Source organism: Eurytemora carolleeae, unplaced genomic scaffold, assembly GCF_000591075.1.
Source record: "Eurytemora carolleeae unplaced genomic scaffold, Eaff_2.0 scaffold114, whole genome shotgun sequence".
NCBI lineage: Eukaryota > Metazoa > Arthropoda > Copepoda > Calanoida > Temoridae > Eurytemora > Eurytemora carolleeae.
In genome coordinates, this window is record NW_019396465.1 from 71,354 (window position 1) to 83,300 (window position 11,947).

The following is an 11,947-nucleotide window of genomic DNA, read 5'->3' on the forward strand; positions in this document are numbered from 1 at the left end:
CGTTATCTTCAAGATTTTTTATCAGACTAAGGTTTCAAGGCTAACGTTGTCAATCTAACATTTTTCTATCTTTGCATAGAGGGTCACTAAACTTACACTTACAGTCTCTTTCACCTAAAATATTTCTTAAACATTTCGTTGTTAAACTTTCTTTCTTTCTTTCATCTCTTATTTTGGCATGAAACCGCGTTTCCTGAATATGTTATAATGTTGATAGATGTTCTCTCTCTCTATTTATTAGTTTAAATATATTTTATTTATTTTGTAGAATTATTTTGTACGCTGTCCAGTCGAAATTTATTAAGAAAACCGTTCTCCGGAAAACTGTATGAATGAAAGAAAATTTCTTAATCTACCTTGTCTGTTCATATTTAATAAAACGTCCAAACGGGCTCCAACCGACCCGGCTCTTTTTGTTTGATAACTTTTGAAACCAAAGGAAATGTTTATGATCGGCAAAAAAATTGTTGACTTAAAATATGTTTAAGTTATCATGTTATCCCCTCTACATAAAGATCCAGTTTCTAGGCTTGCCTCGAAATTGTTATAAACTTTGCTATCTTGTCAATTGCAAATAAACGTAATTTTACTGCCAAGAAGGTATTCAGGATAATCTAGGGGGAGTGGGATGTTTTTTAAATACTATACTTAAAAAAGCTAAAGCTCATAATAGGGGAAAAACTTATTAACGATTATCTTCATTTAAATTATTCTACAATTTTTTATGCTTTTTCTCTGAAATTTTATGTCAAAGACTCCAAAGACACTTTCTAGAAAATCCGTAGATTCAAGATGATCCGAAAAGTTGGTTATTTTAAAATATAAACCAAAAAAGTTCAACACTTGCCGCCACAGAATCTAATCCCTTTATCGTTGGAACTTGGTATTTCAAACTTTGACCATTAGTTCAAGCAGAACACATATAAAAACGACATTAGATTGCTATGATACAGAAATTAGAAAATTCAAGTTTGAGACATGTTATGGATTCCTTGAAACTATGATTTACCGAAGTCAAGAAATTAAACTAAACCTTCATATATTTCCGTTAAATTATCTATTGAAGGTGTGCAGGGTTGCCCACAAAGCTGGATGCAAAATGATCTTTATATTAACCTTGGCGTTATTCTTGAAAACCTCTCATCGTTTTTGGGTAATCATGTATTTTAGAATTGTAGTGTCTGTAAATTAGCTTTTTATTAAATTATGCAAAGACAGAGATTGGACAAATTATACAAAGACTGCCAGACATTAACCGTTTCAAAACTTTTCCTAGTCTCTGGATTCTGGAATCCCCCAAAAAATCGAATGTTAAAAATAAATATCAAATAGGAAACCCAACACCACCCATACCAATTTTATTACTTACTTTTGATGGAACATTTTGGAACAAAACTAACATAATGTAAAAAATACATAAAAATTGTTACCTTCTTTTTAAAACAATTTCAAGCAAAGCAGGAAGGTAATACAAATTATTGTTAGTGCATATTAATAGTCGTGTTCGCTTTCTGGAGATTAGAGCATACAAATTTGTAATTAGTATAGAAAATAAGCCCAATTTGAAATACTTTCCCCTGCATTTTTTGCTTTTACTAAAATTTTAATGTTTTCTAAATTATATGAATTTCAGAAGTGTGTGGCTTTTAATAGAATTAGTAGACAACTTACATTTAATGTCAATCTCATTTCATTTAAACCATCTGAAACTAGGTATAACATCCATCTAGAATAAGAAAGCACTTTTTGATGAATTTAATATTTATTTCTGTGATATTTAGAAATATGAACGTACAGATTGTTTTTAGCATTAAACTCTTTGCTGCAGTACCTACACGTGTGAACAAAACTGTTGGGAAAATGAATGTTTTCAATGTGTTTCATCAGATTCCCTTTCTGAAGCGCAGTTTTCTTGCATAAACTACATTCATAACAGTTGATTGATTGATTAAACACCGCGTAGTCCCTCAGTGAGCTCTGATCCGAGGCACTGAATCCTGAAATTAGTTTATAATATTCACAAAATTTAAAATTACGAAATGTTAACTATTGCACAACATAAAATGAAACTGAAGTTTTTATAAATAAAATGGCAGCCTATGTAATCAATGCATCTGAGCTGTCTCGGAAAAATCTGGTTTCCTTGATCTATGAGAATAGGAAACATGTTGGTATAACAGATTTTTCTTATTAAACTCTGCTCCACAATACCGACACAGATGAACAAAACTATTCGGGAAATGAATATTTTCAATGTGTTTCATCAAGTTTCCTTTCTGGAGACACGCTTTCTCACAGAGATCACAATGATAATTCTTGGTCGCATGGTTGTAGCTAATATGCTTTTTAAGATCGTCAGGGTCTCGAATTCCTGCAAAATATGAGAATAGTTCAAGAAAAAATGTATTATTAAGATCTTAATACAGGAAAACAAATATGTTTACTATATATATACACCAGAACAAAAATAATGGCACTTAGAATATTTGTGAATGCATATATGAAGAGTAAACTCAATTTACAAAATACTGTTTAGAAGTCTTTTCACTTAGGATCATTTCTTCAAATTTCTATGGTTTGTAGAAATATGAACTTGCAAACTATTGTAATTGTTTGCCTTTTTCCCACAAACGTAACATTCGTACTCAAACAAGTTCGGAAAATGAACACTTTCAACATGATTCATTGAGTTCCCACGTTGGGAGTTTTGTTTTCCACAAATAGTGCAGGAAAAACCAACGTTCGTTCTTTGGAGATAATTAAGGAGAAGTTTTCTATCCGGACATCCTTTCCTCTCCTCGCCATTTCCTTCCTCGGACCCTGCAACACAACATAGCAAGATGAGGTCAATAGTTGGACAAGAATTTACGATCTTTATGATAGACGGACAGATGAACGTAAAGCGCATTCTTAGTGTTCATGGATTTCCCGCAAAATTTGCATTTGTATTCGAACATATTTGGGAAATGAACGCTTTCAACATGGTTTAAGATATTGTTCTTCTGTTGGTTGGTTTTCCCGCACAGCGAGCAGGCGAACTTGAGCACACCACCGTCTTTAACTTCCGTTATATGTCCAAGCAGGGAGCGCCGGTCAGAACCTGGAAATCATAGAAAATCAGTCAAAGTTTAAAAAAAAAACTTATTTGTCGAAAGCAAACTAAAAAGATTTAATCTACGCAAATTCACATATTTTTATTTCTATTCTTATGTCTTGAAATATGAACATTATACGCATTTCGAGAATTATAACTTTTAGAACACATGCTACACTGGTAGTTAAAGAAGGGAAAATGAACGCTCTCTACATGGTTGAGCACGTTGTTCTTTCCACCGGTTCCTTCATGTCCACAGAGCGTGCACACGTGCACATTAGGATTTGAATCTTTGCACATGATATAAGACAACAAGCTCCCGCGCGTCATTCCTGAAAAACAAAAATTATGATTAACTAAAATATATGGTTCATATGATTTTAAACATTTATTATTTGTTGCCTTAAATTTCTTGTTTAACGAAAAATAACACTTTATTAAGATGTTGAAAGAAAACACATATAAATTACTATTACTTATGATATTAGTCTTAGTTTGACAAGAAGTGCGGTGCACGCCCCCCAGACGAGTGGGACTGTGACATATGACAACTTAGCGCGTTTCTTCCTTGGAATGTTTTACCGCATTCCGGGCAGGTGTAGGAGTACTCCCCCTTAAAATGGATTGCTTCAAGATGATACCGAACCTGAAAATAATAAATAACAGTGCAATGCAAAACATTTAAAGATTTTTATGATTTCTGGGAAAGTTTGTAGATTTTAGAGATTGTAGGGAGGATAAAAAATGACAATAAGGCAATAATATGTCCTGCCTTAGCTGGTCTGTTAGTGATGAAACTGCAGAGAAGACAACGGTGTTTCTTCGTCTCCGGGTCGGATAGGATGTACTGGGATAAATCACTGGAGTCCTCTTTACTGCAACCTGCAACACGTATTCAAATATGATTTTTATTAAAAATGAATTTACTTCAACTTCAATACCTCGCAAAATTAATATTTGTTTCTCAACATTGATGTTTATTAGGAAAGGAAAACATCTTCATGTTTACAATAAAACGTTGAACATCATAAGTTATAATATAGATAGCAATTGAATGAAATCGGCTGGGATGAATAAGATTACTTGAATGGAATCAGCATGGAAAATTCTGTTAACTGAATGGAATCAGCTGTTGAATCAGATTATTTGAATGGAATCAGCTGTTGAATCAGATTACTTGAATGGAATCAGCTGGGATGACTACTAGGATGAAACCTGGACATGTGTGTGCTCAATGAATTCCTTCCTGGACAAATTTTACTACATAAACTACACTGTAGGTTGAAGAACCCCTTGAAGTGTACCCCCTCAAGGTGGTAGACCACCTTGGTCTTAATCTTGTTACTGAACCCACAGAGGGAGCAGGTGTACGTTCTATCCTCATTCTTCTTCATGTAATTGCTCAAGTCCTCTCCACTGTATTCAACTAAAATATAGAAATCGGGTTAAATAACAAATATATCGATTATCTCACCAGCAAAAATCTCATATTTTTCAAAACTTAATAACCTTTGAAATTGGATAGTTTATTATTTTAATGAAATCTCTTTGAATGATGTGTGGACCGATGAACGTTCAGAGAGTTCTTCCCGTTAAATGTTTTGTCACAGTCGTCGCAATGATATATAAACATCCCAGGGAAGTGAACCGACTCCAGGTGGTTCTTAAGCTTGGAGGGCCGGGTAGTCAGGAACATACAGAGAGAGCATTGAAACTTCTTGTCCACCTTGATTATATACTGCTCCAGCTCGTCTCTGTTGTCCCCTAAACACATCGAAAGTTTAAAAATATAGAATCATGAAATATTTCATTAGAAAAAACAGTATTAAATCGATTTAGATCTTTATTCATCTTTTATGGAATGTTGATGTGTGAACAGCAAGTGCGTTATTGCTGTTAAAGCTCTTGTTACAACCGCTGCAGTAGTAGGAGAACATGCCGGGAAAATGAATAGATTCTACGTGGTTCCGAACCAGGTTCCGCCGCGTAGAAGTGAAAATATTGCAAAGTTTGCAATAAAATGGTTTCACGCGGTCAGCTGATCTACCCACGTGCTCCAGGAAGCCGTCTAGTCCTAAAGAAAAATATAACTTATCATGAGAAATTAGGGAAACAATAGAAATCTTGGTGAAAAGGGAAACTAATACCGTCATGTTTTATCAATCTCTATATTTTTAACATCTAGTAAAGAAATAACAAATATATAAACAGAAGTAATTTTTGGAATAAACGAGATCACAACAAATCAAGAAAACACGTATATTCTGTGCAGTCATGTCTGTGCAAAGAAATGGATATTTCACGTGATAAAAATCAGTATTTTATCAGTCATTTGTCGACGATGATGAAAAATGTGAAGCTAACTGAACATCTACTATTGTATCATGGATAGTGCTGCCCTAAATCCTCGGTGATTTTTAGACATATGGGAGGCCAAACTGTGCTTTGTCCTGAAAGATTTATCACAGACAGTGCAAACTGGGGCTTGGTTGGAGGCGAAATGATGCGCTTCAAAATGTTGACGCGCATTGCCGCTGTGAGAAGATATTTTGCCGCACAGCATGCATCGGACCTGGCCCTGACCGGCCGGCTCGCTGTAGCTCTTAGCAAGGTTGTTCAAATCCGCAGCATCGCCCATTATAATCTGGTCCGATCCTAAACATGAAACAAAATCTGATCAATTCAGTTCAATTTATCATATTTAAAACAACAAAAAGTGGCACATGATTAAAACAACTAAATGGCACGATATTAAACACAACAAATATTAATAAATATTGAATATTTCATCAAATGATATCTCCTGAAATTCTTAAAAGGCAGCAAATTCATAGTCGAGGATGGGTCAAGCCAGCAGTTCTGTTTGGAGGATGGTTGGTAACCTTGACCTCATGTGTACTCGGTCCTCTGTAGCTAGACTGAAGGACGAGCCCTTTCACCTCGAATCCAAAAATGTTTAACTTGTTGAATTTTGTTGAACTTGAGCACACTGCATTTTTAGCTTCGTATATGTGCTCTATCAGAGTGCACGCTAACAGTGACAATGTGTCCTAAAAACATTTTACTCCAAGGATGCTTGAAAACAAAACAAACAGTTGGCTGTAAAACATACTTCACGAAAAAACACATATTTCAAAAACAGTTGAGAATTTTTTTCTTCAAATATTTCGATTATTACAAAATATTTGAACAATCGTGTTTTTTTTGTATATAGTATAGATAATATCAGATGTACCTAAAACTACTTTTACCGGTAGTTTTAAGTACATTTTATTCAACACAAAAATGAATACATTTTTGAAGAAAGGATTGAACAGAACAAAATAGGGTACATAAATATATCTATCCCTAAAATCCTTCCCCTCCCCTCGTCGCTAAATCAAAACAGTTTGTAAATAATATATTTAGTTATATTCATAGATTAATAATTAAACATGATTATGCTCCATGACAAATTCCTTATGTGGCATATGTTTATAGATGGCTCGATGGTCCTTAGCAAGTTCTAATGGATTTTCTACCCCGGGGTTGAGGGCCCTCAATACACCGTGGTTTTTCACATAAGTCCAAAACACAACCGGACACCGTGTGGCTAAAAAAAGAGAAAATTTCCACTTACTTTTCTAAAATATTTAGATTTTAGAATTTTTCAGAAATGGCAATATAACTTTTTTTTTTAACCTGAACTGTACTTTGTACACTTCCATTGTACAAAGGGGAATCTACGAGCTGTGTTTAGAGTACACGGATTACTGTTGTTTACTAACAGATTTACACTGTTATGTCTAAATAATAAATATAAAAATGAGGTTGACAACATTTTCAATTGATTTATTGATTAAAATTGGATAAAAGTCGAACCTTGATCCTTTCACCAGCTTTAGTTCAAACTCGGAAGAGAAATCAAGATTAAAGTCGTAATCCTTGAAATAAAAAAATCAGAAACTGGAAAAATTTGTCCTTTAGAACTTATGAAATACCTTAGGACTGTCCGGATAGTTGGTCCAGTATCCTAAAATAAGGAAAGTCAGTGGGGAGGTCAGGTCTTTTTAGTTTTTACTTAAAAGTTGAAACATAATCTTCTATTGAACAGAGACCAACAAAAAGCATTTACCACAGCGCACACCTCTTTAGGACAAGGACAAAAATGCAACGCAAAAAAGCAAAAACTGTCAGAATTTGTGAGGGGAAAAATTGTATTTTAATCATTCAGTTGTACAAAGTGTGGAACGTGTAAGAAAGTTTATCAACTTTTTTGTCGATGGATTAATACTACTACTAATAATAATGGATAGGTCTTATATAATACACTAGCCTTAGAGGGCGCTTCGCGCCCATCTTCTAAGTTAATTGTGAACATGTTCTCTTTGTGTGCATCGCAAAACAAAACAAAAATAATTCGCGGATTTTCACAAAAAAATTCGTGGATTTTCAAAATTTTCAAAAATTTAATGAAGATCGAATTTTGATGGAGACAAATATTTGAAATTTTGATCATTCATAAGCCATCCCTGGAGTCCCTAGATGTCCCACAAAAAATTTGGGCCCGATCGGTTCAGCCGTTTTGACGTTTATTGGATACAAACAGACAGACAGACAAACAGACAAACAGACAAGCCAAATTTATATAAAGATTTACCACAATTGGATCTTAGCACATCAACAGTAGTCTTGTTTTTGTTATTTTGCTTTAAACATCTAGCTATGTCGGCTTAAAATTGTTATAATTAGGTAGTCCTAAACTTTTAATTCTAATTTATCATTTTGTCATGGAGCTTCCTCAAACCTTTCTTTATCTGCTAATAATCATCTTATTTTTGAAAAATAAATATTATTTGTAGATTTCTGATCGAAGGGGGGGGGGGGGGTTCTAAAGAATTGTGATATTAAAAAAAAAAATTAACCCCCCCCCCCCCTCCGGAAACTATACATCTACTTATCCCAGGACATCTGTTAAATCCTTTTTCCGTTGTACATTACATAATCCAGCCAGCAATTAAAAACTTAATTAAAATTTTTAAAGTCAAATACTAAATTAATTTTGCATTAAAATTGCTGACTGGAGAATAGGACACAATTTCCTACCTTTTTCCGTGTCCTGGTGCAGTCCTTCTCCTAGATACTGGTCGTCATATCCGTCCTGATCATACTCGTCATACCGTTCATCATACTCGTCCTGCTGGACTAGAGCCTGACTATGGTATCCAGAAGGAGAAGGAAGGATGGGGACGGAATCCTTGGGTTCAGATTTAACTGGAACAACTTCTTGAATATCGTCGTCAGGGTTAGATGGGGGCGGTAGGGCGGCCTGGGGAGTAGGACGGGGACGTTTAGCCGGGGGAGGAGGATCCCGATCAGGTATATGAGTTTTAACAGGTGGGGTTCGGGGCTTAGGATCCGGTACAGATTCACCATTCTTATTCTGAGTCAATCCTTAAAAGAAAGTTGTTCAAGACTCTAAAAATACCGTTTGGGTAGAGGGGAGAGGGGGTGTTAAATACATTCATAGCAAACCATCTTAGGTAGAGGGGGGGGGGGGGGTAATACATTCATAGCAAACCATCATGCCCAAAAATAGTAAAGCTCTGAAAAACAAAATAAATATGAAAAGTACAGTACAGGGTGTCCCACGAAACATGAGAGTACCAAGACGATTTGAAAGTCGTCTCTGAACTTTGAATTTATTTGTGACATTCAGTCGTCAACCTACTTTCACATGTTTGGTTCTTGTAACAATAACCACAAAATTCTCCTAGTCCCGTTGTTTCCCAAATGTGGTCTGCCTTTGTGCTGTAAATATTACCAAAGATATTAAGAATTTCAACCCCATTTCGATTTTATGAAATAAAACCAAATCTGAACAAAATTCTTCCAATCTCCGGTAATATTAAAAGCACAAAAAAGGTAGACCCCATTTTGGAAATGCTAAGACTAAGGGCATTTAGTTATTATATTAACTCTAGAATTTCACTTTCAAATTTAGGTTTACGACTTAAATTGAAGGCGACGTTCAATTCGTCTGCTTCTGTCATGTTTTGTGGGACAATTTACATTAAGTATCGACGGTATTTCAAGTGAGCCTCCTTTTACAGAAATACAGAGGCCCGATGTAAAACAGTAAACTTAACGTTGTTGCTTTTCTTTCTAGGACATAATAATTTCAAGTATGGTTTTTCTGTTAAAGGGACTGTAAGCGTAATTTTTAAAAGTGATCCTACATATAACGATGCAAATGTCCGATTGTCTGATCAAGTATGAATTAAAAATTCATGTTTTTGTTTTTTTTGTAAATGGGACATCGCTATCGTTACATGGGTGCTGTGGGAACGTCTCACCACGGAAATGCCTCAAAAAAAGGACTAAAACTAATTCAATGTCGTCTTCTCTCACTAAAAATTAATTATTTAATAAAAATTATTTTTAGCATTAAATTAGGATATGTGGGGTTGCGCCGCAGGCTACGGAGGTGGGCCGAGCGCTGAGGACATGACTGTGAAATCGTAAGAATGTAGTCTTTTGAATTTTAAGTTGAGAGAATTATGACGTTAAATTAGTTTTATGAGTCTCGTTTTTTATGCATTTCCGTAGTGAGGCGTTTCCATAGCAACCGTTGCATGTAGTGTCACTTAAAATTACACTTAAAGTCCCTTTAAATTGACTTTTGGCAGAAACAATCATTAAAAGATTAAAAACTAATCTAAAATTTGCGTAGACAGTCCCTTTCAGTTACCTTTAACCCTGAGGTCCTCTGCAACAGCAAGGAATGAATTAAGCTCGTCCTGCGCCACGTTCACCTCCCCGTAGTACATGAAGTTTAACACAGACTCCAGGTCAGCAAACTTCATACCTCTAAATATACATTTATTTTAGAAACTATCCCTTTAAGCATAAATGTATTGAAGGAACTGTCCCTTTTAACATATATTTATTGAAGGATCTATCCCTTTAGAATACATTTATTATAGGAACTATCCCTTTAGAATACATTTCTTATAGGAACTATCCCTTTAAACATACATTTATTATAGGAATTATCCCTTTTAAGATATATTTATAATAGGAACTATCCCTTTTAACATATATTTATAATAGGAACTATCCCTTTAAACATACATTTAATAACGTAACTATCCCTATGAACATATATTCATTAAAAGAAACTATCCCTCTGAAAATGCATTTTTTAAAGGAACTATCCAACATACATTTATTAAAGGATCTATCCCTTTTAAAACATACATTTATTATAGGATATATCCCTTTCAACATACATTTATGAAAGCAACTATCCCTTTAAACATACATTTATTACAGGAACTATCCCTTTTAACATATATTTATAATAGGAACTATCCCTTTAAACATACATTTAATAACGTAACTATCCCTATGAACATATATTCATTAAAAGAAACTATCCCTCTGAAAATGCATTTTTTAAAGGAACTATCCAACATACATTTATTAAAGGATCTATCCCTTTTAAAACATACATTTATTATAGGATATATCCCTTTCAACATACATTTATGAAAGCAACTATCCCTTTAAACATACATTTATTACAGGAACTATCCCTTTTAACATATATTTATAATAGGAACTATCCCTTTAAACATACATTTAATAACGTAACTATCCCTATGAACATATATTCATTAAAAGAAATTATCCCTCTGAAAATGCATTTTATAAAGGAACTATCCAACATACATTTATTGAAGGATCTATTCCTTTTTAAACATACATTTATTATAGGATATATCCCTTTCAACATACATTTATTATAGGATATATCCCTTTCAACATGCATTTATTATAGGATAAATCCCTTTCAACATAAGCAACTATCCCTTTCAACATACATTTATGAAAGCAACTATCCCCTTGAACATATATTTATTATAAGATATATCCCTTTCAACATACATTTATGAAAGCAACTATCCCTTTAAACATACATTTATGAAAGCAAATATCCCCTTAAAAAAAAACATTCATTAAAGAAAATAATGGCTTTTTAACTCCCCCCCCCTCCGTTCAATTTTAGAAATTTTAGATATAAAAAATATGTTATTCAACAAAATTAATATTATTTATTTAGTTTTGTTTCAGGGTTAGGTGAGTAAAGACAATTTCTGGGCCGTGCGCTGCGTTCACATGTCCAACATGTGTAACATATGAGCTATATGTAAAAAATTGATAGGAGGGGATAAGGGGAAGCGTTCTCAAAGAAATTAACCAACCTGAGGTATATAAGTGGATGCTGATGTGGATTAACTTTTAACATATTCCTAAAGAAAGGACTGCACGCGCTTAATATCACTTTGTGCGCTTGTATTTGATTGTCCTCGCAAGCAAGCGTGATATCGAAGAACTCTTTTTCATCTCGTAAATCTCGAAACGCGACACTAATATTACTTTCAAAGTCATTCCACTTTAAACAAAACTTTTCGGTAGCCATGTTTACTGTTTTCCTTGGTCTAGTTTTATTTTTAGGACATCACGGAAACTTTTTAATTTAGCTATTTCACAAAATGTTTAAAGGATTAGTATGCTCTTTCTCTGTTTATTTTCTTTGTGTATGTCTACTCTGCTGGGTTGGGTGGAGAGAGACGCTTAGAAAACTGCCGGGGTTTGGTTTGGTTGGGTCGGCAGGGGATACAGGGGCACCCAATCAAACCTATTCGAGGAAAGGGGGTGATTCAGGGGCTGAATTAAAAAATTAATTTTTTGATAGAAAATGATGATAAAACATGAGAATTAAATATGAAAAAGTTTGATGAATTATTTTCCTGTGCTCCCGCATTGGTGTATAATCTACCCGCTTGGAGGATGAATAAGAAATATCAG

At 34.2% G+C, this 11,947-nt stretch overlaps 1 protein-coding gene across 12 annotated transcripts; it reads right to left on the reverse strand.

Annotated features, from left to right (window-relative positions):
* Positions 1-1,743: 1,743 nt before the first annotated feature.
* LOC111703790 (protein bric-a-brac 2) lies at positions 1,744-11,745 on the reverse strand. Of its 12 annotated transcripts, XM_023475842.1 has the most exons (7): positions 11,341-11,739; positions 9,825-9,943; positions 8,180-8,527; positions 7,075-7,106; positions 6,956-7,017; positions 6,776-6,879; positions 6,480-6,686 (listed from the first exon to the last, which is right to left on the reverse strand). In XM_023475842.1, exons 1-7 carry the CDS (start codon positions 11,556-11,558, stop codon positions 6,523-6,525), a joined length of 1,047 nt encoding a protein of 348 aa, XP_023331610.1. In that variant the 5' UTR covers positions 11,559-11,739; the 3' UTR covers positions 6,480-6,522. The 12 variants fall into 12 exon arrangements, with proteins under 12 accessions (XP_023331618.1, XP_023331614.1, XP_023331615.1 ...); XM_023475841.1 differs by lacking the exons at positions 6,480-6,686; positions 6,776-6,879; positions 6,956-7,017; positions 7,075-7,106 and adding exons at positions 3,174-3,426; positions 3,677-3,740; positions 3,867-3,976 and having other exon boundaries at positions 11,341-11,745; XM_023475845.1 differs by lacking the exons at positions 6,480-6,686; positions 6,776-6,879; positions 6,956-7,017; positions 7,075-7,106 and adding exons at positions 3,361-3,426; positions 3,571-3,740; positions 3,867-3,976 and having other exon boundaries at positions 11,341-11,734.
* Between the last annotated feature and the right edge of the window lie 202 nt (positions 11,746-11,947).

What these genes read in the sequence shown, in the direction of transcription:
- LOC111703790 (XM_023475841.1), bottom strand. Translation starts at nt 11,558, where the DNA reads ATGGCTACCGAAAAGTTTTGTTTAAAGTGGAATGACTTTGAAAGTAAT. An exon ending in CATCCACTTATATACCTCAG is followed by an intron (nt 9,944 to 11,340) that starts GTTGGTTAATTT and finishes ATGTATATTTAG; the next exon opens with AGGTATGAAGTTTGCTGACC. An exon ending in CTACACCTGCCCGGAATGCG is followed by an intron (nt 3,427 to 3,676) that starts GTAAAACATTCC and finishes TTTGTTTTTCAG; the next exon opens with GAATGACGCGCGGGAGCTTG.